Genomic DNA, 17056 nt, shown 5'->3' with positions numbered 1-17056 from the left:
AAAAAAACAGTTAAGAAGAAAATTTGCTCTGAATTTGACATCTTTTGGCCTTTTTTAAATGTTGAATTGCAACAAAGCTTTAAAACGTCCAATTCATCAAATGTCTGAAGTTTTGCAGCTATAATTAACAATAATATTAATATAATTATACAAGAAAATTAATATTCATAATATTAATTTACCGTTAAAATACATTTTTTAAAATCTGCTCTGAATTTGAAGTATTTTGGCATTTTTTTAATTGCAAATTATATTAATAATATTACATATATAAATATATTAAATATTAATATTAAATAATATTAATAATATTAATTACATTATCATTCAATTTCTTTAACAAAACTATTTGCTCTGAATTTGAAGTCTTTTGGCTTTTTTGTAGATATAATTATACAATAATATTATTATAATGATACAATAAAATTAATATTCATAATACTAGTTAATCATTCAAATACAAAAAACAAACAAACAAAGACACAAATAAATGTAGAAAAAATCCTCTGAAGTCTTTTGGTAATTTTTTTAAGTTTGATTTGCAGCAATTATTGACAGATTATTTCAGTGTATTTTTTTAATTCATCATTAAAATACTAATCAATCAATCAATAATTCAGTGAAGTCTTTTGGTACATTTTTAAAGTTCGAATCGCAGCAATTCCTTGTATTTTTATTTTTCCTATTTTTTAAGTCACTTTGGATAAAGGCATCTGTTATATTAATAAATGTAAATGTAAACTAGGCTATTCATCTTTTATGTTCTTTTTCATGAGATACGTAAGATAGTGAGATAAGTCTTTCGGGTGGTTGCTATGTGGTTGCTAGGGTAGTACTCTCCACTGAATGACTAATGAGTCTCCAGTGAGTAAGCAGCAGTATTAATACTCACTCCAGCAAGGAGCACCGGGCCACAAACACCTTCCCCTGATCCGGTTTGTGCCTGAAAACCAAGAGATACTGGATGCGCATTCAAACCTCCTTCAGAATTCAAGTTGCCTGGCAGGAAGTGACATCACAGAGGCGCTCACCTGTCGTGGGTGTGTGTGTGATCCGGGTGTGTGTGTGTGTTCCTGCAGAGCGACTGCATGGAGTCTGACAGCGCTCGCTCCAGCAGCTCATTCAGACGGGACTGAACGTGTCGGATCAGCTCCGCTTTCATCCTCTGATCACAAACACATCAGAGTCACGGCATCAAGAAGCGTTCTAGTGGAGCTGGTCTGTGCTGGTCTAAGAGGGTTTGGCATTTTTAACTGCTCAGTCTGAGGCCAACAAACCACCCTAGACTGGGTTATCATGTGTTTATTTATTTATTTATTTTTTATTAGTATTATTATTTATGCATTGTTATTGTTGTTGTTGTTGCTGTTTGTTTGCTTATTTTAGATGAAATTACTAGTAAAAGTAAGTTTATTAATTATTCAATTAATTTTATCTAAAAGACATAACCCAGTCTAAAAAAGAAAGAAAATATATTTAGTTAAGACATTTTAAGACCATTTTTGTATTTTGTATATTTTGATACTGTTTTCGTAACATTTTCTCAAACAATCATGATATTTTATTTGATCATTTGTATTGCTGCATTCATACATCATGATATTTTACTTTAAGCTGTTTTAAATGGAAAAAATTATTAAATTAATTTTAATAAATTAATTTTTCGCTGGTTTAAATGGCAAAAAGGTATTAATTTAATTTTACTAAATTAAGTTGTTTTAAATTTAAAAAATTAAATAAATTATTAAATTAAGCTGATTTAAATGAAAAATGTGTCAAATTAATTTTATTAAATTATTTCATTAATTTCAACTTAGAATTTTTAAAAATCATTAAAACAATCTGTAATTTATTATTTAAATGAAAAAAATATTAATTTTACTAAATTAATTTAAGCGGATCTAAACACAAAATTATTAAAGTAATTTATTAAATTATTAAATTAGTTTAAGCTGAATTATTAAATTATTTAAAACATTAATGAATCTGTAAAATTACTTAAATACATTTTTTTTTTTTTCATTTAAATCTTCCTAAATTAAAGGAAGTACAGCAAATACAAACATGGCATAAAAATATTGCAATTAAAATTCTACAGTATATCATTATTTTTGAAAGTGTCTCACCTCCATGTCTTCATTTCTAAGTGTTGCATCGCTCATATTTGTGTGATTATCATCTGCAGACAGACAGAGACACTGAATAGAGCAGTCATTTACACTGATAAGTCAGGATAGAGTCAGGACAGAGTCAGGACAGAGTCAAGATAGAGTCAGGATAGAGTCAGGACAGAGTCAGGACAGAGTCCGGATAGAGTCAGGACAGAGTCAGGACAGAGTCAGCAGGACAGAGTCAGGACAGAGTCAGGACAGAGTCAGCAGGACAGAGTCAGCAGGACAGAGTCAGGACAGAGTCAGGATAGAGTCAGGACAGAGTCAGGACAGAGTCAGGATAGAGTCAGGATAGAGTCAGGACAGAGTCAGAACAGAGTCAGGATAGAGTCAGGACAGAGTCAGCAGGATAGAGTCAGCAGGATAAAGTCAGAACAGAGTCAGGACAGAGTCAGGATAGAGTCAGCAGGACAGAGTCAGAAGACAGTCAGGACAGAGTCAGGATAGAGTCAGCAGGACAGAGTCAGAGCAGAGTCAGGACAGAGTCAGGATAGAGTCAGCAGGACAGAGTCAGAAGACAGTCAGGATAGAGTCAGGACAGAGTCAGGATGCAGTCAGGATAGAGTCAGGACAGAGTCAGGACAGAGTCAGCAGGACAGAGTCAGGATAGAGTCAGGACAGAGTCAGCAGGACAGAGTCAGCAGGACAGAGTCAGGATAGGGTCAGCAGGACAGAGTCAGGTCAGAGTCAGGATAGAGTCAGGACAGAGTCAGCAGGAAGGATAGAGTCAGGACAGAGGGACAGAGTCAGGACAGAGTCAGCAGGACAGAGTCAGGACAGAGTCAGGACAGAGTCAGCAGGACAGAGTCAGCAGGACATAGTCAGCTGGACAGAGTCAGGATAGAGTCAGGATAGAGTCAGGATAGAGTCAGGACAGAGTCAGGATAGAGTCAGGATAGAGTCAGGACAGAGTCAGGATAAAGTCAGGATAGAGTCAGGACAGCGTCAGGACAGAGTCAGCAGGACAGAGTCAGCAGGACAGAGTCAGGATAGAGTCAGGATAGAGTCAGGACAGGTTCGGATCAGACTCACGCTTTCTTATTGAGCCATTCTCTGCGGGACGCTGGCTTTCTGTTCGTCCTCTGGTGCGATGCACCGCCGTGTTATTCGTGTCACGAGTCGACATGATTTCTCTGTCTGTTTTAGTTGATCAAATCCTGGTGAAATGTCAAAGAAACACATGCAGATCATGTTGTTGGATGCTGATAGTTTTGAAGTTGCTGGTTCTGTATCAGTACAGATCAGGAGTTTGGTTTCTGGAGTCTTTAAAGCACCAGAATATTGATGCTGGTCTAAAAAGCTACAGAATAAAATGTAATTTGTGAAACTTGAAAAGTTGTTGACATCAACCCTAACAGAACAGAACACATTTGAGAAATTATATATGTAATTAATCTGATTTAATTGTAAAAATAATTGCTAAATATCATGTAGATATGATAATGTATGATAATGATATGTAAATGCTATATATTAATATCTAAATAAATAATTAAATATTAATATATTTAAGTTATATGTATTAAATGCTTTTTATGTCTGTGTCTGTGTGTGTGTATATATATATATATACACACACAGACATAAATGTGTAATTACGTGTAATTACATGTGTATACATTGACATATATTTCATACATTAGTTATTTGATAATAAATAACACACACACAAATGCATAGCAGTAATTTATTTGATTTAATTTGATATTTACTTTATATATGCATTAAAGATGTAATATATACATTTGCATATATTACATATACATTTAATTTGATAACGGACCTTTTTCACAGACTGATGAAGTTTCAAAATTTAATGTACATTTATAAAACTATATTCTGTGTTTTATTACCTTTGCATTAAATTTAAGTAAACTAGTTAACGCTGTTTTTTGAGTGTTTCCAATCTCTTGATATGTTTTCTTCAAGAAAGTCAGAAACTCAATAGTGGATTTTGTCTTTTTCTTTTGGAGCAAATGAGAATGCAACTATATTTGTTATAGTTTCTGTTATACCATAAAAGTTTTCCTGACTATGGCGACTTCCACTTTTGATAACCCTGGAAATGTGAAAAGGGTCCGTTAAATACACTTATTTGTTAGTGTTGCATAGTGTTACACAGACAACATGTATGTTCTAATGCATCATGACCTTTTGACCCCTGCTGTTATGAGTTGACCTAAAGTTACCTGTGTTCGAAACTAAACTAGGTTACCCAACTGAATGTAAACCGTGGTAATGTTTGACTGAGGACGGGTCTGTTCGTTTCACACAACACACAGATTCATGACCGACAGTAACCTCTGCCACTGTACCGTATGTGTTTACCGCGTGTTTACCGCGTGTTTACCGCGTGTATCTCAGGTAATGTGTGTTGCATTCTGCTGCTCACATATGACTTCACGTCAGAGATAAAGCAGTGCCATGAATAATCAGACTTAAATATAATAAATATTAGCAGTAAATGCTGATAAGAGCTGGGTTAGTCACACTGACGTACAGTTCACATCTGATGACTTCAAAAACTCACTTCATGAAGAAATCTATTAAATGTCAAGGAATCTCTGACTTGATGAATTGAATGCGTCGTCTTTACAATTTTAGTTAAGAAATCATCATAACAAATCTGCTACATTAAAGTATTTGTAAGAAGGTCATGAATAAATCTCATAAAACATGTCTGGCTCATATTTCACCCCAAAATCAGCAAGAAAGAAATTGATTACGTAAATGTTTAGACATAAAATAAAGCATAAAGAAAATGCTTTACTATAAATGCTTATTATTTTTTAATTTTATTTTAATTTTATTATTCTCAATGATGAATCACTTATTCTTATTGCTCTCACTTACTGTAATAGTTTTACTTTTCAAGTAAAAATTACTTTAATACAATTTTTTATTTAAATCATCACAAATTAATGGCAGTGCTGTAAATAGCACCATGATCTATAAACACTACAATTACAAATATTTCATTATTATTATTATTATTTATAATAATGTGGGAGGAAATGTGATTATCATGAAAATATCAACATGTAAACAAAATAAGTTTTCCTTCTTTTTTATTTATTTAAATAAATAAATTAATTTAAAATAAAATAAAAAACTAAACTAAACTAATAAAATAAAATAAAATAAAATAAAATAAACAAATATATATGAATATAATATAATATAATATAATATAACAATGACCTGGACATGTTTTTGACCGATTTTGTGAGATTTGCCTTTATTAATATGCATTAAAAGTAAGAAAGTCTCCTATAACACGCCTTAAATCTGTACTAATATCATATTAATCACTGAATATGAATCTTATTTATCCAGAAGATACAGAATGCCGATGGCTACTCACCGTCAGCTGAGCGTCCGTGTTTCTGTCAGCGCTGACTGTACGTGTGTTTATATCTGAGCTTTGCTCCTTCATGTCATCAATGTGTCAGCGTTCAGCTCCACAGCACTATCGATCTGTTTAGACACTCATTCTGCCCTGCTGACCCCGCGCTCATCTCATAATAACACAACAGTAACCATCGCTCGTCATATGTGCATGAATATGTGTATGACTTAGACATGATCACAGCCATTCTCTAATCACACATTCTAATCATTCGTGCGCTTGTAGGTCAGAAGCATTGCACTTGTTGACTTGTTTAGACATTGACCCGTCCTTAAATTACCTTTATTTCTCAGTTAGAGAGATGATAGCATTATTTTTTTTTTTTGTTTATTACTATTATTTGAATGACACAGGTTCAGATATGGACACTTGATCCAATAAATGACGTTCACGTTTTTTACATATTTTTGGAGAACCGTTGACTTCTGTTTATCAGTTGTTGATTATTCATGTATAACTATATTCTTTTAACTACAGTATATTCTATAACTATATATATATATATATATATATATATATATATTTGTTTTTCATTAGAATGTTAGCTAATTTGCATGGCACCATTCATAAATGCATTGTATAAATACATTATTAAAGTAAATTATTTAATTAAATTTTTTATTTACTGTAATCAATACATCGTATAAATGCATTATTGAATGCAATTATTAATTGAATTTTGAACTTTTAATGGCAAGTTCTGCAACAGATATATAATTAGAATTGATATTTTATAATGATTTTAGCATTTGTTTTCATCAGAATATCAGCTAATTTGCATGGAACCATTCATCAATGCATTACTAAAGTAAATTAAATTTAATTTAATCAATGCATTGTATAAATGCATTATTAAATTATATTACGTTTTTAATTTAATTTAATTTAAACGTTTTAATGGGAAGTTCTGCAACAGATATATAATAAGAATTTATATTTTATGATTATTTTAGCATTTGTTTTCATTAGAATATCAGCTGATTTGCATTATCTATAATTAATGCATTGTATAAATGCATTATTAAATTATATTAAATTATTCATTTAATTTATTTTGATTTGATTTCATTTAATTTAATTTAAACGTTTTAATGGGAAGTTCTGCAACAGATATATAATAAGAATTTATATTTCATGATGAATTTACCATTTGTTTTCATTAGAATATCAGCTCATTTGCATGGATCCATTCATCAATGCATTGTATAAATGCACTGTTGAATTAAAAAAACACAGGTATTCATAGACTGGATTCTCTTTACTGAAACATATTTAATAGCAAGCTCTGCGACAGGCCTGTTTGTCCATAATGCATCACATAAAACCAATTCTAACACACATCCACGAGTCCATCATCAAGTTCACCAGCATTATTCACATTCGGCAGATGTGACTTAAGATGCGCAGAATCTCTTTTAAAACCAGGCAGAGAAACAGCATGAGATTAATTTGTTACCCATATGTGTGTGTGTGTGTGTGTGTGTGTGTGTGTCTTTATTAAACTCTGACAGCCAACTTCCGATCTCACCGGCTGTCTGCCAGTGTGTGTGTGTGTGTGTGTGTGTGTGTGCGTGTGTGCGTGTGTGTGTGCGCGTGTGTGCGCGTGTGTGTGTGTGTGTGCGTGTGTGTGCGTGTGAGTGCGTGAGTGTGTGTGTGTGTGTGTGTGTGCGTGTGTGCGTGTGTGTGTGCGCGTGTGTGCGCGTGTGTGTGTGTGTGTGCGTGTGTGTGCGTGTGAGTGCGTGAGTGTGTGTGTGTGTGTGTGTGTGCGTGTGTGAGAGTGTGTGTGTGTGCGTGTGTATGTGTGTGCGTGCGTGCGTGTGTGTGTGTTTAGCTGGCGGCATGCTGCTCGTGAAGCTTGTGTTTGTGCTCGAGATCGTCAGATGGCTCATCGTGACACACTACATCAGAAAACATAATTAGAGTATGAACTTATTAATTACAGTAAACGGTAAACTTTCCGTTACATGCTCACCTGTTTTCATTCACATCTGTGGCATTTCCTGGTCAAATAAGAATGAATATGTGTTAAAATGCCTGTATTAAAGATTCTGTGATCTATTTGAGTTCATTTACATTTACAGCACTGTGAAATTCTAAATGTATCTTTTTATTTGGAAAACAGACACATTATAGCATCTGTGGATGTTCCAATCAGGTCCCATGCAGCCATTTTTTCACCGATTGGACCCATAAACTGGAAAGAGCATCTTCTGAGCGATAACATTTTATTCAGGTAATAAAAGTAAAGAGTTGTTGTCAGGGAAGTGTGTTTACCGTTGGTGATGTTGAGTTTGTGTGTGGCGTTCATGTGTCTCTCGTTCTCTGGCAGCGTTCTGTTAACATGACCAACAAACACACATCATACCCACAATTCAGTCAAACATGAGCCAGAAACATTCATACTCACTTGTTGGTGAAACTGAACTCTGTTTTCGTGGTTTTGGGCTTTTCAGTGGCGCTGTTGAACATCTCATTGCTGAAGGTGATTGGCTGATCCCTGCTGCGCGTGAACATGTGATTGGCTGATAAGAAGGCGGGGTAATGTCCTGGGCGAATCGGTTTGGCTGAGGACAAAAAATAGCATTATAAAATTGAATAATATTATTATTACATTATAATATAACACGTATTTATAAAATTATAAATATGTTATGAAATACATTTAATGCATTTCTAATAATGTAAATTAATAAATTATTTATACAATTATAGCATTTTATGATATAATATGATATTACAAATTTATTAGAAAATATATTTAATGCATTTCTAATCTTCTAAAAGTAATAATTCTAAATTAATATTTTTAGTAAATTAATAAATTATATTATAAATTTATTAGAAAATATATTTAATGTGTATAATGTATTTAATGTACCCTAACCCTTGTTTAATATTTTTAGTCATTTAATACATGATTTATAAAATTATAAAATGTACTAATATTATAATTATATTCATAATTTCTTATTTATAATATATTAATTATTAATATATTTAATGCATTATTTAATATATTTAATAAAGCATTTAGTAATGATTTATTTCTAAATTATTTATACAATTATAAAATTATAATTAGATTTATGATATTATAAATATGTTATGAAATATATTTAATGCATTTCTAATCATGTTTAATATTTTTAGTAAATTAATAAATTATACAATTATAGCATTTAATAATATTATTATATAATATGATATTATACATTTATTAGAAAACATATTTAATGTGTATAATGTATTTAATGTACCCTAACCCATGTTTAATATTTTTAGTAATTTAATAAATGATTTATAAAATTATAAAATGTACTAATATTATAATTATATTCATAATTTCTTATTTATAATATATTAATTATTAATATATTTAATGCATTATTTAATATATTTAATAAAGCATTTAGTAATGATTTATTTCTAAATTATTTATACAATTATAAAATTATAATTAGATTTATGATATTATAAATATGTTATGAAATATATTTAATGCATTTCTAATCATGTTTAATATTTTTAGTAAATTAATAAATTATACAATTATAGCATTTAATAATATTATTATATAATATGATATTATACATTTATTAGAAAACATATTTAATGTGTATAATGTATTTAATGTACCCTAACCCATGTTTAATATTTTTAGTAATTTAATAAATGATTTATAAAATTATAAAATGTACTAATATTATAATTATATTCATAATTTTTTATTTATAATATATTATTAATATATTTAATGCATTACTTAGTATATTTAGTAATGCTTTTAATAATTATTTATTTATATATTATTTATATTAGATTTATAATATGTTATGAAATATATTTAATAATCTTTTTAGAAATGTAATAAATTATGAAATTACAATTTTAATCATATTCAGTAATTATAATATAATATTTCAATATATTTAATATATTACAATTAATCATACAAACATATTTAATAATAATAATGGTTAATATTGCTTAGTAATTTAATAAATAATTTTTATATGCATTTTTATTTTTAAATCTTAATATTTAAAATATTGCATCTTATTTCAAGGTATGAGGAAGCATCAATATTTTATAGTAACGTTATATATCATGACATAGTTATGCTGAAATGTAAGAAAAATGTATAGCGAAATAAAATGAAAGCTACTTCGTGGGAGCTGCACTGACCGATGAGCGCAGCGTGAGGCCGTCTGAAAATGTTTCTGCCGCTCATGGCGTCTTTAATGTGCTCGACCTCCTGCTGGTAGCGCCGGTGGTCCTTCATGGCTCCTTCTTTGGCTTCTCTCAGCGCTCGAACCCGCTCCGCCGTAGAACCAAGACGCTTCTCCAGCTTCGGAAGCTCGCAGCGCAGATCTGCGTTATCACGAACCAGCTGAGCGAGAGGTGAGAGATGAATATGTGTTTATATATGTGACCCTGGAGCACAAAACCAGTCATAAGGGTCAATTATTCGAAATTGAGATGTATGCATCATCTGAAAGCTGAAAGCTAAGCTTTCCATTGATGTATGGTTTGTTAGGATAGGACAATATTTGGCCGAGATACAACTATTTGAAAATCTGGAATCTGAGGGTGCAAAAAAAATCTAAATATTGAGAAAATCATCTTTAAAGTTGTTCAAATGAAGTTCTTAGCAATGCATATTACTAATCAAAAATTAAGTTTTGATATATTTACGGTAGGAGATTTACAAAATATCTTCAAGGAACATGATCTTTACTTAATATCCTAATGATTTTTGGCATAAAAGAAAAATCTATAATTTTGACCCATACAATGTATTGTTGGCTATTGCTACAAATATACCCCAGCGACTTAAGACTTAAGGTCACATATCTCTCTGACATCCTTTAGATATGTAAATGAGGCTATTATAATACAATTAACATTGCATTATTAGTGGAAACAGAGATTTTTTTTGCATGCAACAGATTTCCGGGATCTGGTTGTTCTTCCTGACCTGTTTGTGAACTTTTGTGAGCTGTTCCAGGTTGTTCTCGAGAAAGGAGATCTTCTGTTTCTGTGTGGAACAGCCTCCGCTGTCATCCCGCTCCAGCTCAGAGCTCTGAAACACAGATGAAGACGAGGAGGAGGAGGAGGAGGAGGACAGGTGAGGAGAAATGCTCATATGATTCGGTTTTCTACTCTTTAGTGTAACACTTAGCAATAAGGTTTTGGTTGGGGGTTACAGAGAAATTGCAGATGTTACTCGATATAGAAATACCAGTTTCTCCATCGCTTAGGGTTGGAGATAGATGTTGCATCACATTATGTAAAGTTGGTTTACATTGCCCTGATTCTAGCAAAAAAGGCTATTCTCCAACATTGGAGTAACTAAGCAATCATTAAATACTAACCTTTGGTTGAATGTATTATTAGAGCACATGGTAATGGAACAGATGGCTGCTGTAGCTAGGAAGAGTATTAGGTCTTATTTGGAATTGTGGTCACCTTTTATTAATTTTTAATTGAATTTTTTTTTTTTTTTTTGTGCATGTGCGAAGATCATATTGGGTATTTATAAAAATCTGTTGAAGGCAGGATTTTATATCCTTTAATCTGTGTAACTTCTGAAATATTACATGACCTGAACTATTACATTTAACGTATGTACTTCTGAACTATTAATTACGTGAATCGCGAAACTGGCATCATGTGTTTTGTGTTTGTATGTTACTGTATGTTTTTTATTGTGCAGTGATGTTAAATGTATTTGAATTAAAAAAAAGAATAAAAAAGGTTTCACGGCAAGGTTACATTAGTTAACAATAAAAATACTTCTAAAGCATTTATTAATCTTAGTTCCTGTTACTTTCAAGATATACTAATACATTATTAAAATCATAAATCAATATTATTTAATGGACCTGAGCTAACATTAACTAACAATAAACAGTTGTATTTTTATTAACTAAAAAAAAAAAAAAAAAATAAGTTCAGTAAAGTGTTTTGCTCATTGTTAGTTAATCAATAAACAGTTTTATTTTTATTAACTAAAAAAAAAAAAAAAAGAGATTGCTTTGTTACAGGAAATCATATTTATTTATATTTTATTAAGATAATATTATATTTTTATTCTTTAGCTTTTAGAAAAGTGTAAAAGCAGACAAAAATTATTATAGTTAGGCCTATATTATAGTTATATTTATAATATTATATCTATTTGTAATATTATAAATATGTTATTAAATATTTAAAGTATTATATTATACTATATTTAATATGCATATATTATTGTACATATATAATATTTTTAGTAATTTGATCAAATATGTACAAAATTATAATATTACATTTATAGTTTTAATATTTATAATGTTATATGTTATTAATTATATTTACTGTATTACTTAAATGTAATATTATTTTGTAAATCATAAAATTATAACATTATATAGTAATTATAGTATATTATCTACTAGTAATATTATAAATATGTTATTAAATATATTTAATATATTACTTATCCTATGTAATAATATATTTAGTAATTTAAAAAAAATCTTTATCAATTATAATTTTAATAATATTATAATTATATCTATAATATCATATAATATATTTGTATTATAATTGTAATATATTATTAATAATAAAAAAAAAGTAAAATATGTGTGGATTTTTTTTCCATATTTTATAGCATTTTGGATAAATATATTTTGTGTTTAAATGTGTTTTATAAATAAATGTTGTTTTAATGCATTAACAGATTGCTAAATGCATTAACTTATTGTAAAGTGTTCCTGTCTTTTGTGCTCCTTAATCAGTCATAATTTAGTTTTTCGTGACATTTTTCAGCAGGTCAGTTCCTGCATGTTTCCCCATGATTCCTCATGATTTGAGTGTTTGAGGTTCGGCTGAACGCACCCGTTTGACTCGAGTCATGAGGTCTTGATCAAACAGCTTCCTCAGGTTGTGGAGCGACTGGAGTTCACGAGCCTTTCAAAGACAAACGTGCAGGAGTGTCAGAAATCTCATTATATTTCATATTCAGATCATTTGAGTCTGAAGCGCTGTAGTTACTCACGACGGTCTCCTCCAGACCCTTCATGTCCTGCCTGGTCTGCTCCTGTCGCTCGTGCAGATATCTGCAAACACAGTCCTTCACTGTCAGGTGTGTACTCGGGATGTAACGATGCGTCTGGTTGAAAATCGATGAAATATGTGATGATTCAAGTCGGTTGAGATGTTAACGAATCGCGATACAACTGAGGCTTTATATGAATGTACGTCTGAAGGGAACTGACTGTCTTCAGAGAAGTTTAGACGCTATCTTGCCACTGTATAATGCATATTAAAGTAATATTTATAAGCCTGCTGTTCCATAAGCGCCACCTGCTGTCAGAGAATGAATCTGTGTCTCATTCAGACCGTCTGCTGTTTCTGTTTCTTTCAGATGTTTTATTCTTTGTTTCACAAAGCTGAAGTCAGACTCAGTCAGTTCTGTTTTTGCTTCAGATTTTGAAATGATACAATCTAATTTAAATCAAACACTGCTCATGCTGCATGCTTGAAGCATCATTGATTAAAATGCAGGGGTTGACTGTAATTTTAGTTTGTTTATATGAAGAGATTTCTTTGTATTATTTATTTATTTGATTTGGGATTTTCAGTTTAGTTTAGTTTAGTTTTGCTATTTGACATATTTCAATTTCACAAAGAAATGTGCAGCAATTTTGGCTGAGAAATAATAAAAGGATGCAAAATTCACTCTTTGGATGGCGTTTGCATATAAATGTGGACACAACCACCATACAATGAGAAACATACATTCACTCCTTTTTTGTTAATCCCCAAAAAACCTAAACAGTCTCAATAATCAAGCCTTTTTGATTTTCTGAGCAGTATGACGTCATATTGCTCAAGCCCCACCCACAACCGCTGACGGACGGTCCTGTATTAGCATATCTCCGCCCCTCAGTCAGTTGTACGCTGTGCGCATTTTTGACGTCTCGTAAGCAACGCAGGTGTTTTGGAGTTAGATGTAAAAGTGAACATAAGAGTCTATTTTCGTTTTTGATGGTAATGCGCCACCGAATACACAAAAAAACGGAAGAGAGGGGCGGGGTGAGCAGAGATCATTAGCATTTAAAGAGACATGCACCAAAACGGCTCACAGTGAACAGAGTGGTTTTCGACAAGGTAAAAAGTGTGTTGTTTTTAGGGTTGCCACCCGTCCCTTAAAATACGGAATCGTTGAAGGTGGCATACTAGTTGTTTTACACGACCATTGAGGAATTTTAACCAAAGTATGACTGACACACACACAGGTTACACACACACACACACACACACACACACACACAGCGGTCACACACACACACACACACACACACACAGAGTGAATCAGAGAGCATCTGTGAGGGTTTCTGACTCTTTGAGCTCGTCGATGGTCTTCTGTTTGTGGTTGATGTCGTCGCGCAGACAGCCGAGCTGCTTGTGCTGCGGCTCACGCTGAGCGTCCGCAGATCTGTGAGACTGAAACAGTTAGCATCATCCAAATACATCCGATTGCAGAATTCACAAGTTTTTCCAGCAATAAACCAAATGGTTGAGATTTAAATGTTGTGGAAATCAAAAACTACCTTCATGTTTGCAGACTCGTCAGTGTCGAGCGAATTATCCTGAGCGCTTTCTGAGAACATAGACAATAACTTTACAATCTGAACATAATACTGTATGTTTAAAATATGCTACAGACAGTGAAACATGTTTTCTTTAATAGCTGATGAAGCCAGGCTTATTATAGTTAACCAAAAATAAATATGACAAAAAAAATGATAATATAATTTTGTTACTTTAAAAAAAAGTATATGTAAAAAAAAATTAAAAAAACTCAACTGGAATAAAATATAAAAAAAGCTTAAAACTTATTTATTTCAGTTAGTTTCCAAGGCAACATCTCTCTCTCTCTCTCTCTCTCTTTTGTTTAACTTGATGTACTAAAATATCTAAAACTAAAACTGAAATAAAAATTATATAGACATATTTAAAAACAAAAATACTAAAACTTTAAAATTAACATGAAAGCAGAAAATATAAAAATAAAATCTAATTCAAAAGCTTAAATCTTCAGCAAAGTTTGTACCATTTTGTTTATTTTATTTTGATCAAATATTTTTTTATATATTTTATCAAATAAAATATTTGTTAAAATAAAAAATATCTTTATTTTATTTAATATAAATACACATATAAAAACAATAATTTAAAATATTTGAACAAGTTCAGACTTGTTAAAAATTAGCACTTCAGCAAAGTTTGTACCATTTTCTGTTAATTTTATTTTGATACAACACAACTAATTAAAAAATAAAATATATATTTATAAAATAAAATCAAATGTATATATTAAAAAAACTATATATGAATGAATGCATACATATAAAATAAACATTTGTTTTATATCCACCACTGTTGTTAAAATATTAATTTAAAAAATACAGAATGTAATGAACTAAATATAAAGATTCTGAAAGCTTGAAGGAGATCTCATAATAATTTAATTTGGCTTTTCAGTAGTACCAATAAATAATATTTGGAGAATAACTATGGTTTCATTATATAAATATGATGATATATGATATATATGATCTCTAAAACAGACACCCATTATCTCGACTTATGAATTTGCATCGAACATTTTTTCTGCCACCTAGCGGTTTAGAGGGAAATAAAATAAAATGTAAAATAAATAAAGAAAAAATCAAACCCCCCAGACTGTTGTTTTGTAGGATTGAGCAGCTGACAGGACGACAGCTCTCTGCCGGTCTCCTCCATCTTTCGGTGACAGTCGGTCTGTAAAGCGTCCAGCTGTCCGCAGCGTTTCACCAGCGACTTCAGCTCAGACTTGACTTTGCTCACATACACACACACCACGGCGTATTCCTCCTCCAACACACCCGACAGGTCACGCGGCTGACGGACACACACATTTACTGCCATAATTAGTCTTATTCTGCACCTTTACTTCATTCTTTTGTTTTATTACAGAATTAGTTCACACAGAGATGAAAACTGTCATTTATTCATTTCTGCCATATGTACATTTACTGACATAGTCACCACTGATAAGCTACTACTAAATATATTGTAGAAACATATATTGTACAGCTGCTTTGCAACGATTTGTATCGTAAAAGGCGCTATACAGATAAACATGAATTGAATTGAATTGTATTGAATTATTCAGTGATAATCATTCATAAACGCACATATTCAAACACTGCATGACGTGATCAGAATCAAAAGCATTTGATCATTGATTATTCAAAATCACCTTTGACTTCAGAAGTCTTTAATGATGCTTTAATTATATTTTGTATCTTTACAGACACTATAAACTGGAAAAGAGCTCATTTTCATTTTGTTTTGCACAGAAGGTCATTCTGCAAACTTTTGCTTTGTAAGTCAGAGTTATTACAGTTTTTCTCAATTGCTTTGGCTCAATTCTCGAATGCCAGTGTGGCTCACACGATGACAAAAATACTTTATATTTTGGTGGCCTTGGCCAAATTACTGACACGATAACTAGGTTTTGAAGCATGAATGAAATGTTTTGGGTGAGTAACTACATTTTGCAGACATGCAATAAAGTTCTGAAGTTCCAGCAAACAGTTGTGACATTTGCACTCACAGTTTAGAGAATGTTAAGATTGTTTCGAAAAATGTGCCAAAGCAATTGAGAAAAACTGTAACTAAAACTAAAAAATATATAAAAAATTAAATCTTGTTAAAATATTAAGAGAAACATAATAGTATATCAATTTTGATTTAGTTTAACTTGATGTAATAAACTAAATTTAATAAATTAAAATTAATAAAAACATTTAGACATATTAAAAACAAAAAATAATAAAAATAAAACAATAGAATTACTAAAACTTTAACTAGAATTTAAGTGAAAAGAGAAAATATAAAAATAAAATATTCAAAATATTAACAAAAACTCTAATAGTATATTTTCATTTAGTTTAACTTGATGTAATAAACTAAAACAAATAACATTCAGACATATTAAAAATAGATAAATAATAAAAATAACAAAAACACACAACAAAATTAATAAAACTTTAACTAGAATTTAAGTGCAAACAGGAAACTTAAAAAATAAAAAAATCTAATACAAAATATTAAAAACTATAATAGTATATTTATAATAAATAATCACAGAATGTTCATTTTGGAGTGAATTATTCTTTAATTCTTATTTTGTATTATAATTCATTCTTTTTTGTTCAATTTCCAGATTGATAATTTCTAATTTTACTGTGCACTGTTCCACATCTTATTTTTATTATCATTTATTCTTTCTTATTTCTATTATTGTCTTTGGTTTTCTATTGCTTTTATTTAATTTGTTCATTCTGTATGTTTACTCTATTTTCAGTAATGTTAATTTTCTTTAGGCCTACATTTTAGCCCAACTTTGGCCATTCAAATATACAGTTTTTGTCAT

At 30.7% G+C, this 17056-nt stretch overlaps 1 protein-coding gene and 1 pseudogene across 5 annotated transcripts in view; both read right to left on the bottom strand.

Moving 5' to 3' along the window:
- The window catches only part of soat2 (sterol O-acyltransferase 2), a 17921-nt gene extending 12289 nt beyond the window's left edge, over positions 1 to 5632 (bottom strand). For 4 of the 5 annotated variants that reach the window (XM_016477567.1, XM_016477569.1, XM_016477570.1 and 1 more), the window contains exons 1-5: positions 5536 to 5632; positions 3204 to 3328; positions 2127 to 2179; positions 1032 to 1165; positions 893 to 943 (exon numbers count right to left, since the gene is read on the bottom strand). In XM_016477567.1, the coding sequence (XP_016333053.1) occupies positions 893 to 943; positions 1032 to 1165; positions 2127 to 2179; positions 3204 to 3297 (332 nt within the window). In that variant the 5' untranslated portion in view covers positions 3298 to 3328; positions 5536 to 5632. Of the gene's footprint in view, positions 1 to 892; positions 944 to 1031; positions 1166 to 2126; positions 2180 to 3203; positions 3329 to 5535 lie in introns of those variants that run through there. The other variant, XM_016477571.1, reaches the window with a different exon arrangement.
- Positions 5633 to 7351: 1719 nt separating this feature from the next.
- The window catches only part of LOC107681269 (kinesin heavy chain-like), a 46120-nt pseudogene continuing 36415 nt past the window's right edge, over positions 7352 to 17056 (bottom strand).

This window comes from Sinocyclocheilus anshuiensis, unplaced genomic scaffold (genome assembly GCF_001515605.1).
Source record: "Sinocyclocheilus anshuiensis isolate Anshui unplaced genomic scaffold, SAMN03320099.WGS_v1.1 scaffold1632, whole genome shotgun sequence".
Lineage (NCBI taxonomy): Eukaryota > Metazoa > Chordata > Actinopteri > Cypriniformes > Cyprinidae > Sinocyclocheilus > Sinocyclocheilus anshuiensis.
This window is presented reverse-complemented; position numbering and strand designations above follow the sequence as displayed.